Raw genomic sequence first — 21691 nt, forward strand, 5'->3', positions numbered from 1 at the left:
ACCCAGGAAGGGCTACTGTTGAAATGCAGACTCCAGTAAGGGAATAGAAAGCTGCAAAATACATAGGATACACAAAACTTTTTCAGATTTATGGTTTACACTAGATGTTGTAACAGCAAATTATTTTAGATTAATAACATAACTGTACTAAGTCAGGGATAGGCAAATACAGATTTACGGTCATCACCTATCAAAAACTATATGGTTGGAATATTGAGGTATAGAGTAGAGACATGGATTTAAGCATGATGTAGGCTTATGTGTGTTTAAGCTAAGAGGCATGGATTTGATTCTATTCTATTCTATTCTATTCTATTCTATTCTATTATATTATATTCTATTTATCTTGTTTTGCACCTGCATTCTGCATGCTTGTTAAAGGTCTAAGCATGAGGGCTTTCTGCATCATCAACACAATGCCAAAATGTACACCAAATTGTAGGCTACCGAAAAAAAGAGTCAATGCTCATTTACTTACAGTAACAACAAGTTGGTTAATACAAATTGCAGTTACTCTAAAGGAACAGGTAGTTCTTGGACAGCAAGGTCAACCTGGGGTTAAATTATTGTGAGAGAGGAGGCGGTAGTGATGGAGGAAGCCAGTGGCATTTAAAGCCATAAAATCAGTGAAGACCTCATTACTCATGTGATAGTCTCAGCCCACATCTGCTTATTTTAGCCCACCAAGGCTTTTAACCCTCGGCAATGGTATGATGGCTGTGACTTTCATATTGATGTGTTATTGTAAAATCCATCACGATTCATCCTTACTCTAATAGCATGGAAGACCAATGGATGTCCAAAAATGAATGAACGTACGCAGTAAATGAATGACTGCCTGACATACTGCCTGCCTGAATGAATGACTGGATCGACTGACTGACTGACTGACTGACCGACCGATTGACTGCAAGAATGAATGAATAAATTAATGAATGAATGGAAACAACAGGCACAAATTACTCTTACTGTTCATAGGCCTACAATGTTTTAGGGATTTTGTTCATGTCATAGGCTATTCTTAGTTTATCATCTTCATAAGAGCTTTCAAGTTTTCAAAATAAACATTTAAAGGAGTTATGTAAATGTTTTTTATGCTTTATATAGGTCGAGATAACCTGCAATGACATAAGAACACAAATTTTCCACAAAATCTTGGCAGGTATGTCCACAATTCTTTAAACATTAAGCAGCCCACTACTTTCAATTTCTTATTTTTGTGCATAACTATCAGATTGCTACATGACAACTTGTTAAGCATAATTATCTGGTTGCTATGCTTTAAGTAGAAGATGTAGACGGCATGTCTGAGTAGCCTTCATGTAATAGCATCCATGCAGTATGTGGTGAAAGGTTGATGATATGAACGGATCGCTACATCAACTCTAACAGACATCTTTTGAGTATTAAAGTTACCTCACTGTAGATTACATTTTGGTAGTTTATTTTGTGTTTTTTAAAGGTTGCGGAGGTGTCTAATGTCACGTCAACAAACGAAAATCCGGCACCAACTGTTTTTTTTTTCTTCAGATGCCAAGGGGTGAATGTCTGACTCCACGATTCCAGCAGAGATCTCATTGATTCCCGCCTGGGTCGTCAGCTTGGAAGAACCCTCGGTTTCCCCTTTAAATTGTTTTCTCTCTGCCTGGGAAATTGCACTACCGACAGCATCAGCACCGCTGCTGGTGCTGCTTGCTGTTGTGTGGACTGTGCGCATGCGCCGCGTAGTGGAATTACTGCACTGGCCAGAATAAGTTGGATCTCGTCTGTCTTCACAGAAATACAAAAATCAAGCCAAAAAAAATTATGACAATCCTCAGAATGGGGAAAAAGAGGTATTTCGGAGTTTGGACGTTTCCTTTAATAGTTGCCGTGGTGTGCGCACAAAGGTAAGCGTGCCGATATGCCTTAATTTATCACTACTGTGCATGGAATGCTGAACTGTGTTATTTAAAAGCTTCTAATTCTCCGTCTCTCTCTCTCTCCCCCCTCTCTCTCATACTCTCCCTCTTTCTAGTGTAAATGACCCTAGCAATATGTCACTGGTAAAAGAAACTGTGGATAGACTGTTGAAGGGATATGACATTCGCTTGAGGCCAGACTTTGGAGGTAACTGAAATAATCAAATTGATCATTGATCATTGTAGTATTGTGTTGTATGAATCGCTGCATCCACTGGTATAAACTCAAGAGCACATGTTTCCCAATTAGCAGCAGATTAGGCTAATTGGGCCACGCCGTGTTCCTGTAGTACAGATAGACGGACGAAGTCCACCCTGTTCATTTTTGGACACCATGGAACTTAATAACTCATTTGATTGCAAAGCATGTCATTGATCATGATCCTGACAGTTTTTATTCACTGCCGTAGTCATTATAATCACTATTCAATTGAAAGCCTCAATACCCGGAGGCTTTCGCCCCATAATCATCTGGAGTGACAGCAATCGTGAGTAATTTAGATATTTTGACGGCAATTTCGTCGTAATACGATTCAAGTGGGGTTGGTACTTCTCAGTGAACACATGGTCACAAACTCTGTTTCTGTTGAAACGTATCTTTATGAATTGATGTTATGTATTAAGAGGAAGATGCTAAATTACATTACAGAAAATTACATTGCGGACCATTTGTGGAATTGCAGGTGCCCCCGTGGGAGTGGGGATGAACATAGATATCGCCAGCATAGACATGGTATCTGAAGTCAACATGGTGAGTAACTTACTCCACATGGGTTTTCTCACAATGAACACACTGACTGTGCCTAATAGGTTGTAAATGTAACGTCTAAATCTGCCCAGTATCACGGGTTTACTGGGAAGAAGCTTCCCTCTCACCACGACTGGTTAAAATGAGGTGTACGCTGGTTGTTACTTTCAATCACGCACCTGCGCTCAGCTGTACAGCGTTTACAGTCAAACATACCGTCACATCCTAAGGAATTATTGTTCCCTTGCTGTGCCTTATTGTAACAGGACCTGCTGTATAACATAGTAGTCCATTCGCCTTTGGAAGTCCACGTGTTGCGCAGAACAAGGTATCGGTCCTCTCCAAATGTCACCAAAATAGAAATCATATTTTTGGGTTAGCGTCATATTAGTGGGTAATACGGATAGAAAATCGGCATCATGATTACTAAATATTAGGTTTTGTTTAAGTGTGAGTTCAAGAGTAAAAGTTCAACAAAACTGCATTGTGTTCAGTTTACTTTTATATGCTCGACAGTAGGAAAGGGGACAGTTAAGTTTTTTCTTCAAGCAAGGGCACCCCCTAGCGATGGTATATGAGAACTGTTGACCGTGGAATGAAGCTTGGAGAGGTGACGTCTCTTTCGACCTTTGAGCAGTGAGTGAGTGTTATTGTGACCTAGGAATGAACAGTTCCTTCAATAAATGTATTAATTCACAGCAGAATAGAACTGGCAAGGCAAGCAATGATTCACTGCTCAAAAATAAGCAATTCCTCACCACCCCACATCTGCTGCTATGTAAACCTCCTCAGAGCCAGTGACCTTTGGTCTAAAGGCTTATGTGCACCACACATGTATGATGTTAATAAGTACAGAATCATGGGAATTCAGAAAGACAGAGTATACACATATAGATAGACACTTATGCTGAGAAAGAGAGAGGGAGATGGGGACACACACATAGGAGTCCTCCCTCTGCTTGTCCATGTGTCTGGCTGTGACTCTTCACATTCATTCATCTGAATTAAACGCTTATTTTCCCCTGGCCAGCCCAAGTGAATGTCCAATTCACCATGAATGAACACTGACGTCATGGCAACCCCCTGTGGCAAAACAGGCCCCCGCGTCGCGTCGTGTTGTGGCCATTCAGCAGGAAACCCTTCCCACATCCCCCCTGTTTGCATGTTGTAATGGGAGAAGTTGGCCTTCTTCGTGCCCTCTCTGTGTGGTCAAGCCCATGATAAATACTGTACCCTAATCCAGGCTCCTGCTTGAATTTCCAAAACAAAGCAAATTATTGTTTTAGATCACAAATTTGCACTTAAATCTGTATAACCCCCATGGAGTGCATTTCTGTGGTTCCTACCTGTTCAGATAGGTGAGGCCCTAATGTTGACAGTATTCTGTGATCTAACTTTGTCTGTGGCACGATCGTGTTGGTTTAGTGCTAGTTTGTTGTTGCTGGATTGGCTTTTGATTGGCGGGTCTGTAAGACTTCAGACTTTAAATCAATCTAGTGCTGATGGCAAGGTGTGTATTGTGACTCAATCCCGCCTCACATCATTGGTCAAGGCCAAGTCTTTGGGTTTTGTCTGAGCGACAACAACGTTCCTCTTGCATAATCATGTCTCTGATCAAAAACTGGAGCTGTCTCTGTCAGATCTGTGATGGCTGCCAGGTCTAGTTTTTATCCTCTGTGATTCGGTCAGTGTGGGGCAGCTGATCTGTTTCGCAAGGAGACTGAATCGCTCTGTCTCTGTCTCTCTCTTTCCATTTCTTAGTCTATGTGTCTTTCTCTCACTGTCTGTCTCTCTTTTACTTTCTCTCCCTTTCTTTAACTGTCTGTCTCTCTTTCTCCTTATTTGTCTCTCTCCTACTGTTTGTCTTCCTCTTTCTTTGTCTTCCTCTCTTTCTCCCACTGTCTCTCTCTCTCTTTCTCTCAAACTCCCTCTCTTTCTCTTCCTTTGTCCTTGTCTTTCCTTGGCTGTCTGTCCTTTATTTGCCCCGTAAAGCACGATTTCTCATTGAGCACCACGTGGTTCTTAGGAAAGGTTTGGTCTGCGGTGACAAGAACTCTTGTCCCAATGCAGAAGGGGGATGACGGATGGCCCAAGACGGGCTGTTTGATTACTGCCAGTGAGAGCCCCTTCAGCTTGGGCACTGGCCACTCAGGCCCCTGCCAGGTGGCATCATCTTTTACTGCAGCAAACGACACAAACCTGCCAAGCCCAAGCTTTATACCCGACCCAGAGAATTTTGGACCCGGACAACCGGATCTGCAGGTCGGACCCTGATCCGGAGCGGTCTGTGCCAGGGCTGGGTCCGGTCCAGGGTCTGATTCTATCTGTTGATTCAAGAGCGCTTCCCTCTGCCGACTTAATGTTATAATTGATATTGACAGAGTCAAAACGCTCTAACAGATCAATGCCGAAAAAGGGGCTCTTGCCTGGAGTGGTTTGAACTTTAAGAAAGGTTTTCTTCCCCCAGAAATCCATAAGAAGATATCATTGTGTAAAAATATTTTTTTGTGGAACTTTTGTGGAAAATGTCAAGCAGATCTGTGGATATGGCATTCTATTGAATTGTGGAACCTAAACCTTGTGGTGAATTTTCATGAATGATTTTCTCCTCATACTATAGTTTCATAGTATACTTTTTTCTCTGAAGAAGCTGCATGCACACCTGAAATTCCATACTTGAATTCTTCTGTACACTTGCTTGTGCTCCGAATAGGACCATTTTTTGAGAGTCCCAGGTTTTGGCAGACTCCCCTCTACTCAGTGGAGATTGACCCAGCTGGTGGTGTACTGTGTGAGCGATCTTGGTAAAGAGCAATTCACATTAGTCCTTCATTAGGCCTTCTAACATGCACATTGCAGAGGGGGAACTTAGTCAGGTGATTTAATGATAATAAAAGCCAGTCCCATTGAATTAGGTGACGTGGTCTCTGGAGAGGTATCCATTGAGTGCAGTGGGTGGAATGGGTGCAATATCCCTAATGGCTCCATCCTGAAGTGTACAGTACTTCTAAAAAAACAGCAAAACAAGATGTTGGCAAAGTCTCCGTTTTTTACCTTGAGAAGGGGAGGTAGCACTTTACTTGACCCCTGCGTCGTGACTGCTTTGATTGTGTCAAAAGTGTGGTTAGGTAGAGGACATATCCCATCATTAGTGGCCATGACAGTTAATATCCAATGATGTAACAGAGTCACCCAGTAATTATTGTTAATTGTCATGACAACTCCCTCAATGTTAGGTGCTATAATTATGAGTGCTGTCGTGATAATTACTGGTAATGGTAAAATGACACTGTTAAATTGGTGGGAATGATCTGTCATGAAAACTTATGACAGCGTTTGACACCTTCCATAACATTTTTATGGCATGGTTATGCCAGGCTTATGATGAAAGGTTCACAGAATGGCTAACTGAAAGAACACTTGCCTCTTTGTTTTGAGCCAGGGTGCCATGGAGACCAGCTACTGTGCTTTTCTAAAAAAAGAAATTGTGGCCTTTTGCAAATGATATATTCATTTGAACAGAAACATATTCCCCAAAATGTGTTGCCTGCTAACTCATTGTTTGATTTTTGTGTGGCAGAGCTTTTGTGGATCCCTGCCATGTGCGCTGGGGTTATCAAGCTGCTCGGTGGATGAGGCTCTCTTGCTTTCAATGACCCTGTAGCCAAATGTCTGCCAACTAGCATGATCCAGTGACCTTTTCAAAATCCCAGAGCCCTTCGGCCCTCAGTCCTCTCTAGCCCTCTCCAAGAGCTCTCATCCTTCTCTCTTCGCCTCCCCTCTCCTCCCCTCTTCTCTCCTGGCTCTCTCTCAGATGCATTGAGGCAAAGAGAATGCATACACAATTATGACCTGATTAGCATGATGTCTTTTTTCTTGGAGTTCCACTAGACTTGTTCAAATATATATATACCCTCACCCTCACCCTCACCTACCTCGTCATCTTATCCCTCTCCTTCTCTTTCAGCTGTCTTTACATGTCATCATCATCATCATCATCATCATTGTCACCATCATCATCGTCATTATCATCACCATTGTCATTATCATCATCGTCATCAACATCATCATCTTATCCCTCTGGGCTTTGATATGATCTAAAACTCCCAAACAATCAATGTTTTCCCACCATTGCCCTGCACACACTCTGCCTATTGGAACACACTCCCAGTCTGACCATGTGGACTCAAGAGGCTCCTTTGCTATGAAGGTCTCAATATATATATATATATATATATATATATATTGACAGTTGACTTGTGTTTTTAAGTGTCAAAATTGTAGTGTAATGTAATGTTTTATTACATCAGTATATGTTACTGACCGAGCTGGGTGCTTTACTGTAGGTTATGGCTTTACCTATGCAGAATATAAACAAGGTAAGCAGTCCTGACTGTGAATTGTATGTCATCATTAATAGATAGCACAGCTTACTGGTTGTGCAGTCTTCTCACTGAATAGATGTGGGTCATATAGAATGCTTCATATTTATCTACCAGCTTCCAGCTTGTAGTAAATGTGAAAACTGTGAGATAACCAGGCATTAGGAATGAGCATATGGAATCTACTCCAAGAGATTAACTGCTTTTCTACTAAATATACATATATGTTACAATTTGCCTCTTAAAAGGCATATCGCATAAATCTCCATAATCTCTGTTGAGATGTCATCTGTGTTGTTTGGACTTTAAGACTAAAGGGGTCAACCTATTTGAATATGTATGGACTATTGAGCAATGCATACACGCTCGAATCCTTCAGCAATATTGTATGCAATGGCAGCATTCCATGACACAATTTCCTCTAGTTGTTTTTATTACTACAATGCAAGCCTTGGTTACTTTGTTGACTGGCCCTGTCCACTAAGTCCAACTCCAGGTGATATAAATGGCTCTGTAGTGTTATATATAACAATAAGAATGCAGACTCTGCATAACATATCCTTATCCTTACACTTACTGCCTCCCAGTGTATGTGTGTGTGTGTGTGTGTGTGTGTGTGTGTGTGTTTGTGTGTGTGTGTTTGTGTGTGTGTGTGTGTGTGTGTGTGTGTGTGTGTGTGTGTGTGTGTGTGTGTGTGTTTCACGTACTGTAGCGTGCCTTTCTAGTCCCACTCAACCGGCAGCAGGGCCCAGTATTAACATCTAGGGTACCTTTCACTTTAACCCCCTTTTAGTTCACCTAATTACACCTCTGTTAGCCAACCAAGCGAATGGCCGCTGCCGCCGCCCTGGCAGCCTAACCAGCTATGTATCTTTTATGGGCAGGCTCATGCATTATTTAGAAAAACAATGTAGAGGGAAGCCATGCAGCGAGTGTAGACCCAGGGGAAATAACATTGGAGTTATAGGATTATGGCCATACTGCATGCGTGTCCGTGCAACAACAACATGCTGTGCAGTATTCATAGCAAAGGAGCCTCTTGAGTCCACATGGTCAGACTGGGAGTGTGTTCCAATAGGCAGAGTGTGTGCAGGGCAATGGTGGGAAAACATTGATTGTTTGGGAGTTTTAGATCATATCAAAGCCCAGAGGGATAAGATGATGATGTTGATGACGATGATGATAATGACAATGGTGATGATAATGACGATGATGATGGTGACAATGATGATGATGATGATGATGATGACATGTAAAGACAGCTGAAAGAGAAGGAGAGGGATAAGATGACGAGGTAGGTGAGGGTGAGGACGATGGTGCTGGTGGTGTAGTGGTGGTTAATAATGGACATTGCTTGTGACGGTCAATTTGTTGCTCAATCTAAAGAAGCAATAGAGGGGAGAAGGAAAAGGGTACGATGCTGATGATGGCAATGATGAAGATGGTCTTCTCAGTGATGTTGTCATCGTTTTCTCCTATGGAGATGAGAGCAATGTAAGTGTGCACACATACAGTAACACTTGAGTGGCCACGTAAATAGAATCCTCTGGAGTTGAGGGCCCCCATCTCTCTCTCTCTCTCTTACTGTAGATGTGAATTCCCTGCCTTGTCTGTGTGATTGAGCTGGCTGGGCTTTGGAGCTTATTTCTCTGTCCTGCCCCCTCTTCTATCTGATGCTCCTCCAGCTCTCTCTGTCATCTTCTGAGATTCCCTCGGAGATGCCGCCTGAGCCAGTGGGCTGACGCTTATGGACTGGCCTGTCTCTTTCCCCTCTTTCTCTCTCTCTCTCTCTCTCTCTCTCTCTCTTTCGCTGTGTCTCTTTCTCTCTCTTTCTCTGTGTGTGGTGCCTCAAGCCAACCCTATTAGAGGGAAGGATAGATGGAATAATAAATTGAAAGAAGGTAGCGATACCACAGCCAAACACCTGTCTAGACACGCCCAAATCAACTTTCTTAGCCTACATGCATAACTACATCATTTACTGATGAGCTACTCAGAAAAGTGGAACCTGATGCATCACCACTGTTGACATTTGATAGCATCACTTCCATTGAATTAGCTTATGCTGCTACACCGCTGTAGGTGGCATGCTTGTCTGAATCCATCTCCATTGGGCCTAAGTGATGTGCTGCACGGTCGAACGGCACAGCTGCCGGTGCTGAGGAGGATGCCGATGCCTCACCACATTTTTTTTCCTGTCTCCACTTGAGCGTTTCATTTTTAGCTCCGCAGAGCGATCGGCACCGAGGGAAAGGTCAGGTGCCCCGTCTCAGTCACCTGAGCGACACATGCCGCTGTAAGTGTCATGTTCAGTGTCAGAGTAATGGCTGCCTCTGAGCCCAGAAATTTCCCCCCATTCACATTAGCCGCTTCCATCCATGCCGCCGCAAAGCGCAATAAACCCCTGAACTCGACACGCCCGCAGTCTGGCGCTATTAAACTTATTGAAAAGGGAGAGGTGGGTTTCCCATTTAATTGGAGGTGGGGGTTCAGATGGGGGATATAAACAGTTTGTAGTGAAATATGCGCCCGAGCGGATTAATCAAAGAGGAATTTTAGCACGTTGGCCATATTCCTGCTCTCTTCCCTTTCTCTGTGAAGGTGCAGGTAGAGCATGACATATTTCTGTCTGAGACCTTTATTGCCGCCATTTTCGCAGCATTGATGAAGATATTACATCACCCCATGATGCGTCATCATTATGGCCACCACTATATTATATGGCTGTCTCCCTGAGATCCCATCCAATACATCATCTGGATGTCATTGCCTTTAAATGGAATGAGGACTTCCTATCTTCCACATGATTGGACTCTGAATATTCCTATCTCTGCAGCACAAGCGTGGCAGTGCCATTTGCCTGCAATGGATTTGATGTGTTTAGATATGTGTTCACAAGGCCTTTGGATGCAGGCAATTTGTGAGTGGTGTTTATCAACAGCACTTTCCTTTTGTTGAAAGACCACTGGTGTTGTGTATTGATTATGCTAAAGGGCCTTAGATGGCATTTAAATGTTATTTTATCTTACATGCTGCAGTGGCCACAGCCACATACGGGGGGGGGGGTGGGGGGGATAATTAAGGGGATGGGATTTAAGACTCTGAGACCTACGCCATTTCCCAGCCTCTATCGCGGCTAAACATTAACATCCACACCCGTAGCACCTGCAGCCCATCTCCATCTAAGCTCAGCATGAGTGTCCATGCTCGATCATTATCAGCTTGGTGACCAAAGCTCAGCACCCCTCATGTCATTTCCATCAGACTTCCCTGTGTGCATGTATGAGAAATGACTGTCAGTGGGAGGACTGGCTGGCTCGAGGTTTTGTTTTTCATTGTGCTGAACCATTTTGTGCTGAAGGAACTGAAAGTCCAGAGTGCATGAAAGCTTAATAAGACATAAGAGAGCTAACTGACACATTAAACACCAGACTCATTATACAATACATGTGCAATACACAGAATGTATGAGGACATATGACTTTTAGCTCAGGGAATATTAGCTATATATGTTAGCTCAGGGAATATTTCAACATGGATATGCTGGTGGTGTATGAGTTAAAGTTGGGAAAAGGGGGAAACGCATGGCCATCTCTCTACCTCCCTCTCCCTCTCTCTCTCACTATCTCTCTCTCACTATGGATAAACACCGTAAGCCAGCCCTGCTGATGCTGCTGAGCTGGGCTCGCGTGCAGAAGAGCTTTGTCCACAATTACACCTGCTGCCGCTGCTGCTGGCCCTGGGGGAAGTCAGGCAGTAAAGCGGAGACATGCTGAATCATGCTTCTTCCTAAACTTCCTGGGCCAAAGCCTTTAGAAGTTCACCAGACTTTTTTTGTTTTCTTTTAGTTTTTGCTGCTGATTTTGTTGTTGTTGTTTGAGAGTGTGTGTTCCCCTTTCCCAAAGACTCCTTAATGCATCAGCAGTCTGTGCCACTGAGCATGCTCGCTGGACGGACTGAGATCGCTCCTCTTCTCCTCGTCCTCCATTAGTTTGTGCTCGACCTTTTCCTCCCGCATGTTGAGTTCACCCCATCATGCACCCCTCTTTCCTGCTGTGTCCTTCCCTTGTTGCCTGCTTTCCATTTTTGGCTGCCTACCTCATCCTCCTCCTCCTTGTTCCCTCGTTCCCTCTCTCTCATCTACTGTTCTCCATTGCTCTCTTCTTTTCCCCAGTCGGAAGGTGTCTTTGATCAACAACATCTGAAAACATTTGTAAAAAAAAAAAAGAAAAATCCTCCTTGGGGCACCATGCTGTACACTGAATAAAAAGCTTACAGCTGAAGAGAGAGAAATAAAAGGGGACTTATGAAATATTCTTCCATTCTTGCTGTAAGAACTTTTATAGTGCAGTCACATAATGCCTGTGCCAGTTGTGCTGTGAATATGGCACTTTCACTTTCCAGATAAAATGGTGAAGGCCATGTAGAGGGAGGCATTAATTAATCCTGACCTGCCTCTAAATTATGACGATGATGTGAAAGTGAAACAGGGAGTTTTTGTTAACTGTTGCTCAAGCACATGTAAGCATCATTCTTTCATCATGTTCTAAACATTTTGTGGCAGATGTCATTTACTGCCATATATTGGTATGTTGTCACTGGCATATCCTGGACATCAAGTGTAATGACAAATAATGAGAAGATATAGGCTAGCATCCATGAAACAGGCATAACTAATGATGTCAATCTTATGTAGAGTGGCTCAAACATTACAATGCTTTGTGTAGTGATGACGCTTGTATTTGGATCTGAATTACAACACATATCCTTTTAGACTCATAAGTGACGTAGGGAAAACAATTTAGATTCTATGAGTAAGCCCTAGTCCAGCTGGATTCATTCAGACTATGGCACAGACTATTGACAGTGACAAGGTGTTTGCCCTAAATAGACAAACTGTGAGGCTGTACTGCCAAAAGGCTACAGAACACTGACTCATACCCCCCCACAGGAAAGGCCTACCTTTACCACCTCACATTACAGCACCCTTGTGTCATTTTAACAACAACAACTTGCATTTATATAGCTCTTTTTCAAGGCACCCAAAGCACTTTACAAACCTCACTAACCACCACCAATGTGTTGCCCCCATCTGGGTGATGCATGGCAGCTATTATGCACCATGTTCACCACACACCACTTTGAGGTTGAGAGAGAGGAAATGAATGAGCGTATTACACCAGGGGATGATTAGGGGGCCTGATTGAATGAGCCAGGTTGGGCATTTAGCCAGAACATCAGGGGAACTGTGCCATGGGATCTTGAATGACCACAATCAGTCAGTCATTAAAGTCTCACTTCTTAGTATTTCAGTAAGTACAAATTATTCAACAGAGGATCAGTGTTTAACAACAAATTTACACACTGTATAACACTGTATTACACACAGCATATACTCAGCACTAAATCTAAGCCCTAGCCCTGCTATATGTAAGTCTGAAGTAGGAATGTGTGCTTCTCATTAATTTTACTGAGATTATTCATTCACTCCATGTGTGCTGTGACTGTGTGAAACAGTATTATAAAGCATGTCTGTGCTATTAAACGTAAGTGACTACATGTTAGACAGTTTCCCCCATTAAACTACCGTGTACTTGAACATACTTTTTCTTTTTCATCTTTTCTGTGATTCAGGCCTAGTCTCTCGGCACAGTAGGATAGGCGGGTTTAACCATGGCGCAGTGGTCTACGCTGGCACTCCAAACAGACCGGGGGTCAGAGCGGCAGGATTGGGATGTGGTGGGTGTGGGGAGTGAGCCAGGGGATAGTGGTTGGAGGGTGGATGTGTCCTCTCCAGTGCCTGGCTGTGGGTCAGGGACCAGCCAGGGGGCAGCTTGGAGTGTTACTCGACACTCGGTGTACCATGGGGCAACTCATGGCACCAGGCCAGGGGCCCAGCGGGAGGTGACCGACTGGACCTCCAGGGACCCGGGGGACCCGAACATGGGGCAGATTGGGCCAAAACAAGTGAGCATTTTGTGAAGTCAGCCAACGGTAAGCATCACACACAGACCTGCAGGGCACACTTCAATCACACCAGCAAATACGATTATGAAATGATCCATCGCCAGTGATTCACTCAACACATTTTTTTTTTAACCTGACGGTTAAAGTGATGTAATCAAAGGTGGGTAAATTGGGGTTCAGTTCCCCAGCGGTTGGCCTGGCAACAACCAGATGCTGCGGTAACCACTGGTGATAGACGAGGTGCCATGCTTTCGCCATCAGCCAGCAAACAGGGCTGCGCTGCTCTCATAAGCCAGGGCTTGTTTGCTTGTCATAGTACAATGGGTGGAGGGGGGGAATTGACAGCATATTGTCTTGCTCCGCTCGCTGTGGAAAACGATAATCTCCCCACCTGTCCTCCCGCATCATTCGATAATGGCCGGGCACTGGCACTACGAACGGATTAGGTGGAGTGACAGTGGATGTGGGTTAATCGCCCACACTGCTGCTGCTGCCTCTGCCTCCTCTGCCACGGCGGCCTCATCCCTGCACTGGGCAGAGCTGTGTGGGTTGTTTTTTTCCTGAGCAGTAAGTTGCTCCACACTTACCCACTCACTCCCCCGATGCTTCATCATATAGCTGAGCTGTCACTAATGGGCATTACAGAAAAGAGAGAGAGAGAGAGAGAGAGAGAGAGAGAGAGGGGAGAGAGAGAGAGAGAGAGGGAGGGAGGAAGCGCTACAGCTGGGCCTCACTGTTTGACCAACACTTACCACCATTCTTTAACCTCAGCTATTTTAGTTACAGACAGCTCAGCGGGTTGCTGGTTGCCATTAACTACATGAGAGGGAATGTGTCATCTTTATTTGAAGTAGCCCAAGGTGCACTGTGCTTAAAATAACAGATTAAAAGGATTTCATGCAGTGGATGCCTCATGTAGGAACCCTACGTGTAGTTATACTCAAACTAACCATTAGTTTGTCGTGCAACAGCAAGTACTTATTTAGGAGATAATGTGCACTGATCCATTGAATCATGAATTTTGTGTTGAATGTTTTGTTATCCCTGTAAGAAACACACATGGACATTTCTGGCAAACTTGTAATGCTGTTTGCAATGCAACATTCTACAGACACACTGAATAATGTGAGAAACCGCTACTTGACAGCGAAGCGAAAGAACAAGTGGATGGGAATTTGAGACATAAAAACATATTGGGTTTGAGTTTGGATCGCATCGATCGTAGCGAGGCATCTATTTTGTTGTCGTGTTCTGCGTTCCTCCTTCTCCGGTGTGGTCAATTTCCACAGGCCTGTCAGCGCTGGGCCTGATGCGTTCCTCAGGAGAGCGCGAGAGAGAGAGCTACTGACAGGCCATCAGCGCTTGTCCTCTCTCTCCTCCTGTCCCCACTCACCGGGTCTCTGAGAGCCTTCAGCAGCATTAGCGTTAGCGTTAGCAGCGTCGGAGGCAGCAGCACCGCCTGAGCTCTCACATCTGCTTTTATTTTTAGCCGATTAATCAAGGCAGCGTCTATAGACTCAAGCACGAAGGAATTGCTCACTGTTATTATCATGCGCCGAGGTGTCATCGCTCAGGAGGCCTGCCTCACACACACACACACATGCACACACATGCGCACATACACACACACACACACACACAGACACACACATACACACACACATAGACAGGCCTACCTCTCGACCCGAAGGGTGGCACGAGGCGCGGCGCGCATGATAGAGCCGCGATAATTGAGTTTATTTTGGGGGGCCAGCAGTCGAGTTCAGCGTCTCCGCCGGTGCTCGTTGTCAGCTCTTGCACTGCAGGATTCAAACGTGGCGTCGCCGACTCCTTTAGGTCAGAGTTGGCCGCGGGAGTCGTGAGTCGCTCTCGCTTCACTCGCTCGGGATTACTGTCGGAATAAATCGGCCCGTGTCTGTTTACTCTTGTTGCAAGTGCCTATCTTCAGGGTGACAGGTGAATTCAAGCAACACAGACGCAAAGAAAAACACGCTGTTCATTAGAATAAGAAGAATAATTAGAATAAACATGAGAGCTGTTAGGTATTCAGACTGCTGGCTTCCAGTGAGAGAGGCAGCCTCCATGCTGGAGTTAGTCCTTCCCCTGGGATTCCTTCCAGTTGCAGATGCCATCTCCATTGTGCCCCAGTGGACTGTGTTACTTGATGTTTTTGAAATGAGACTGCTCAATGCAAGAAGGACTTGTTGTTCCCGTAGATTGGTGTAGCACTCAAAACAGGATCTCATTTGGGTTATCCTTCTGATAGATTTTTTTTCTGTTATAGTGCTCATACGGTCTGTTTCAGGATTTCAAGATTTCATTGGCATACTGTACAGTAAAAAGAAAGTGGAACTGATATGAAAGTGGGGTGCTGCAGGATGTAACTATTAGCATCAGCAGATATGCTAGTTTGGCTGATTGTGAAAAGAAACCCATAATCCCTCTGCTTTCAATGAGTCTATCTCATGGCTGTAGTTGAGGGAACTAACTAAAAGGGGGAGAGAGAAAGAGAAAGAGAGAGAGAGAGAGAGAGAGAGAGGGAGGAGAGAGAGATAGCAGTGGGAGGAAGGGGATTAGGTGTCTGTGTTTCTCTATGTTCCTCTATGTCTCCCTCACTGTCTTTCTCTGTTGGTTTCTCTCTCTCTCTCTGTCCCTTATGACTCCCAATGTGCTTTCTGTTGCATGTATGAACTTCCCCTCAGCTTTGTCTCTCCATTTTGGTAAACCTGCAAAATACAGTAGACTTCACTTCATGCTGGGGACAGGCGATGCAGTTAAAGGAGGAAGAAAAGCAAAGCTAAAAGCATTTTTATCGCACCATGTGCATGCCGAACAGACCGCTGTCCAGTGAGTTTCAGATCTCTCTTGAGTAGCTGTTTTTTTGGCTTGCTTCTGTTTTGAAGTTTCCAAGGCAGATTTTTTAATGCATAAATGTCTTTGGAAACAAAAGAGTCCCTCTGAGAACAGACAGATCTGAATGCAATTGATAAAACTGTGTGGTGTTGTTTAGCGGCCAGAGTAAAACCAATCCACCAACTGATTTTTGAGGGTAACAGGAATACTAAGAAATGAAATGCCCATTCCTTTTCTGCATTTATCTGGAGAGAGACAGGTCTATCAGGCCACAATGCTTTAGGGAGCCAAATATTGTGTCTCCTAAGAAAGCGTCGTACTGCAAGCCACATGGAATCATAACACAATGCAAATACGTGTTTGTGTGTGTGACACACACACACACACACACACACACACTGCAAAAAATAACTGTCTCATTATCACATATCAGACATAAGTTGAGGATTGGTTTGCTCTGTTCCCAGACAGTTTTATCACCAACGTGTTAGAGGTTATTATAGAGGTGTGATCCAGCTCCCGTAAGAAAGGAGAAATCATTTTTGCCCCCTCTGATGAAAGATTCTGCTAATAGCTTTTACTCTATTAGCATTGAATTGCATTGGCCTAAAAGCACAGTTAGAATGTGAATATCACTTTAATTACTATAATTATACTTTGAATGTTTTGGGATTATTTGTTTATTTGTTGGAATGTAGTACTTTAAAAGTGGTTCTTTTAAGGCTACATCGTAATTTGTGCCCTTCAGTATGTCATTTATTTCCATCTACTGTTCAACAAAAATTAGCCCATTTTAAGTAATTTCAGTGGAGAGTTACTGAATCTCTAAATGGGTATTCCTCAACTCTGTGCCGTCATGAACACAAAGTGAGGGAAGTCTGCTAGGTTTGTCCATCGAAAGCATTCTCATTTATTACATCCATGCCATGCCATTGTGCATAGGTTAATTTGCTTGAGTGTGCTATCAAGGTAATTACAAATTTTACATTGCCACTTGCAAATGTCTTGCAAATTGCAAGTGTCTCTTTTCATTTGCCCTCTGAAGAGCTTCACGACCTATGACTCAGTAAGCTCAGGAGGCCTCAGTGCACGCAACGGGTCCTCATGTCAAACGGAATAATTGGCTAATTGCTGACATAAATGCAGCATAGGGTCTGAAAGATCAATGGGGTCTTCCAAAAAAAACTTCTGAGAGCAAGAGTGTTCTCGAAAATTCGGACAAGCTACTGCAGGTATTTATCATCAAAGAGGCTTACAAGAGGCTAGACTTATAGGCAATCATGAGTCACTTAGTATTCTGGGAGAGTGGTCTTTATTCAACAACCCTCTACCTGGCTCCCCTCTTAGTAGTTTTGGAAATGCATTAAAGCAAACGTCTGACTTGGTTGTTTTTCATGCCTTTCCATCTCATTTACTTACAAATGCAAAAGTTCAGAATGTATGAATAACAAAAGATGTTATTTTGTTACTTTGCAGTCATAAGCCTGGTGCCTGTTTATTAAGAAGCCAAGGCATCAGTCAATGCCTGCGAGCAATTAAGAAAATTTGCATAAGCTTCATCGATCAGTGGAGCATCTAGACAAATGAGTTTAGGGCGCTCCAACAAGATGGGTTGGTGATACCCACGCCTGACATAATGAACTCCCGAGCTCTCCCAAGAGATAAGAATCTCTAATATCTGTATACATTCCATGATATTTCTCTAGGCCTGGAGATACAGGTACAATGTTTCCCACAGAATTGAATTCTATTTGTGGTGGTAGGTTTGCAGAATTAACTATTTTTAACAAATTAGTGCAGCATGGTTATGATGCAGGTTTAAGTACGATATAGCCAGTGTACTTTTATGACAACAATTGCAGGATTGTTAATGTTTGCATGTAGGTTTGTTGAGAGACAAGGGTAGGCTGTGCAAAGGTGCACATATCTCTACAATGAACGAATTCCATCCAATTTAAAGTACAACACGCAAAGTCATTGTGTGGTGGTCAATGTTGATATTGTGGTGGGCCGCCACAAAAAAGTCAATGTATGGAAAACACTGAGGTATGATAAACTGGATTAAGAAGTGTCTTTCTGTAAACCATTGTGTTGTAAAAGTCTAGCTTCCAAAAAAGGTAGATCTGTAGAGGTGGGTGGAAGCGGCTCTTACTAGCCATTCAGAATTTAATTCAGAATTGTGTGTGAAGAGATTTCTGCAGGAGATTTTTCCATCACCTGTTTGTCGTTTTGTTTGATATGACATACATTGTGATAGGATTTCCTTTCTCTCTCTTTCTCTCTCTCTCTCTCACTCTCTCTCTCTCTTTCTCTCTCTGTCAAACACACAGACACACACACACACACACACACACACACACAAATTGCATATCAAATTGGGGAGAACAGAGACTGCATATGACAGTCCATTATGGCGCACACTTGACAAGCTTTTCATGGATTAATCTCACTGTGTTCCAATGCGTCTTTTGTCCTCTGAGAGACACGGCTCTTCACTGCAACAATACAAGAAAATGTGTGCTGTTCTATAGATAATTTTAGCATCCATGTCGGTGGAAAGTCCGTCCATTTTACATTGTGAACGCGTTGTTTATGAAGCAGCTCTCATTGAGATAATAACAAATCCTTTAAAAGGTTAAAGTTGAAATGTTCAGACATCTGTCTATTCCTGGTTTTACATAACACATTAAGTGGAAACTCTTGACCTCAGTCTACATTGACAGCTCACTTTACCCATCTAAGAATCTAAACTGCTCTCGGTATTAAAATAATCTGATGGACTTTCCTGAGAGGCTGGAGATATCAGTATTCTTGGGGCATACAGTAGATGTGTATGTTATAAACACAACTATTAATACACCCCTGATGCAGTCTAAACATGGGAACTGAGGCCAGTTGATGGTTTATAGATAACTCCCAGGCTATGTCTGTGTGGCAAACGCAGAGCATCAACTGTAAGGATTAGATTGTTCACACTTGCTAAAGCATATGAATGAACAGCGAGAAGCAAAACAGATGGAAAGATAGAGGGCAGGAGAAGGGGGGGGGGTATAGAGAGAGAGAAAGGGAAGATAGAGAGGGGGAGGGGAGGTTAGAGATAGGGGAGGAAAGAAGAGATGGAAACTGTTCTGTGATGGAAAATAGATAGAAACGGTTTCTAGAAACATTAGAGGTGTTGAAAGAAAGATATAGACTGATAGACAGATCTATTTATCACACATACGCCAAATACATACATAAAGTACATACATACATAGAGAGAGAGAAGGGAAATAGAGAGAGAGAGAGAGAGAGAGAGAGACTGAGAGAGAGCACTGCTGTGATGTTAAATAAAGCATTTGGCATGAGGGCCAGTGGAGTTTGGGTCAGAGGGACCCCATAATGGAGAGTAGTGCCCTGGAAAAGAGCCATCCAGAGGACCTGACCCAAAATGCAGAGAAAAATGGACCATACAAATTCTGGTGGGAATGATTTGGCTCTTTCCGTTGCTACACAGTGGCCAACCTAAATGTCCCCTGACCTATCCATAATGTCCATGCATACATTTGCCCAGCGGGGCTCGTTATAAACGCACACGTCTGACTTCCGTGTGTTCCTGCTCCAGCACCGTGGACTCTTCCAATGCTATGCAAATGTGTGCTGTGCCATGAAGTGAATGTGTGCGTCCTGGTTGGATTATTTTAATTGCATCGCCTGAGCACTGTCGAGCTAGACCATTAAGAGCCCTACTCCAGGTTGCCACGTGTAATTGCCTGTGGTCTTCCTCTCAAGAGGAAGCAATGGCAGTAGGGTGGAGGCTTGAAAGCATCCTCAAACTCAAACAGAAGCCATTAAACAGCATCAGCCATTAAATTCCCTAAAATGTGGTTTCTGTCCAAGAACAAGTCCTTGACACTTTGGTGCGTCTTCAAGGTAATAAGTGTGCTGTGATTTCAATGTGCTTCATGTGAAATTAGTATGTAAATTGTGGTGTTTTTTTTTTTGCTGTAGGGCTAGTTCTGTAGCAGTGGTCCACAGAGATTGAGCTAGTAGTTTATAATTTACCACTGAATGTTAAGCGACCTGGCTTAAGAAAAAAAGGCTTGCTGTTGGGAAACTTGCTTAAAGCACACTGATATTCCTTAAATGTGATAGCCACCTCTTCTACAAGTGAGTTGGACAGTTTTGCATTTTTATTATTATTCCTCATGAAGATGCTGAAAAGAAATGTTTGTTGTGGTGTAGCAACATAGACATTGTTCTCATTTTATAGGTTTAGTGTATACTGCTGTGGTTGTACTTTTTGAAGAAACATTGATACTCCTTAGGAAAAGTCAACATGATGCACACAGCAGTGATTTGGACAGTTGCAGCTTTTCATTATTCAAGAATTCTCCCTGCAGCTCTCCCCATTGAGAGGCTAAGAGAATAAATTTCTGTTGAACTATATGCAACGCCTCAACTCACTAACAGCAAAGAGAAGAGCAGAGCAGTCTGTCACCTGGTCTGTCTCTCTGTCTGTCTCTCTGTTGGCCTTTCTCTCTCTTTCTCTCTCTCTCTGTCGTTCTGCCTGCAGAACAATCCAAATGATCCCTCGCTCTTCTAATTCTTATTCAACACATGCTTGCACTGGATAATTCATAGAATCCACAAAGGGCACCACGTCAGCCTTGCAATTAAAGAAAGATCACATGAGATCCCCACTAGTGTAGTAGCAGTGGGTAGCTAGCACTGTTGGTAGGGAGCATGGGAAGGCTCTCTCTGTGCTCGACAGCAGCCCTGCACAAGAGAAAAGGAGTGGACCTTGAGGCAGCCAGACTCCTGCACGTGCACCAGGAGGAGGGTGGAGATTATGTAACGCTGAGGATGCTCACGTCTCGGGAAAGTGGCAATAATTCACGTGCGGAGGCAGAGGGTAGGGTGCCCTGGTGTCTGTACTCCTCCTCTTCCTCCTCTTCCTCTTAGTTGGCTGGACCTCTGTGTGTAGCGTGTGTTCTTGTCACCCGCTCCTCCTCACCGGTACACTGAGGTCCTTGGGTGAATGGGGAAAAGTGTGATCCAGTCTGATGCAGACTCCAGAGGTTTTCCGGAAACTTTCCCTAAAGTCTCCCTGTGTGTTGTGGTGGATTAAGCCGAGGGAAGCCGCCCTGAGTCAGACTAACTGAGTCATGGCTACAAAGCTTCCCCAGAGCTGTTGTTGTTGTGGCTGAGAACATAATCTGCTCTAATGCAAAACAGCTCTAATGCAGAACGAGTGTATATTGTGCTAAGTGCTACATGTACTGTAGTGTAGTGAAAATGTGTGCAATGAGTCTTTGTTAAGACATCGATCAAGTTACTAAGGTATATCTATGGATCCTCAACACATACATACTGTACATACAAACATACACAACACATAATGTTTCAATAAAGAGATAGTGGTAAGTGTTACACAACTGCGAGTTTTGGGGTCATGCTTTAAAAATGACAAATGTGTGTGTGTGTTGTGTGTTTTACGATCTGCTCTAGTATAGCACTCCATGTAATGTTCCACAGTCGGCTCTCTCTCGCCATCCACTTAGTCACACTTTTACCTGACGTGATCCCTGTGCTTTCAAACTTAACCTCATCTAATATTGAAGTACTTTTGAAAGGTAGTGGGAAATTCCTGGAATACACTCTTATAAATTTATATTTTTTTTTTTTACTGTCATGATTTTGTAACCTGCCAGTCAGGCCTAGTAACCCACATGTGTGTATGTCTGCTCTGAATTCCAGGACTATACATTGACTATGTACTTCCAGCAAGCGTGGCGGGA

At 43.6% G+C, this 21691-nt stretch overlaps 1 protein-coding gene across 4 annotated transcripts in view; it reads left to right on the top strand.

Annotated features, from left to right (window-relative positions):
* Window positions 1–1654: 1654 nt before the first annotated feature.
* The window catches only part of LOC125291028 (gamma-aminobutyric acid receptor subunit beta-2), a 43968-nt gene continuing 23931 nt past the window's right edge, over window positions 1655–21691 (top strand). For 2 of the 4 annotated variants that reach the window (XM_048237543.1, XM_048237544.1), the window contains exons 1-4: window positions 1655–1889; window positions 2018–2109; window positions 2645–2712; window positions 21651–21691. The exon at window positions 21651–21691 is cut by the window's right edge and continues 180 nt beyond it. In XM_048237543.1, the coding sequence (XP_048093500.1) occupies window positions 1807–1889; window positions 2018–2109; window positions 2645–2712; window positions 21651–21691 (284 nt within the window). In that variant the 5' untranslated portion in view covers window positions 1655–1806. The remainder of the gene's footprint in view (window positions 1890–2017; window positions 2110–2644; window positions 2713–21650) is intronic. The other 2 variants (XM_048237545.1, XM_048237547.1) reach the window with 1 other exon arrangement.

The sequence above is a fragment of the Alosa alosa genome, chromosome 2 (assembly GCF_017589495.1).
Source record: "Alosa alosa isolate M-15738 ecotype Scorff River chromosome 2, AALO_Geno_1.1, whole genome shotgun sequence".
NCBI classification, from domain to species: domain Eukaryota; kingdom Metazoa; phylum Chordata; class Actinopteri; order Clupeiformes; family Clupeidae; genus Alosa; species Alosa alosa.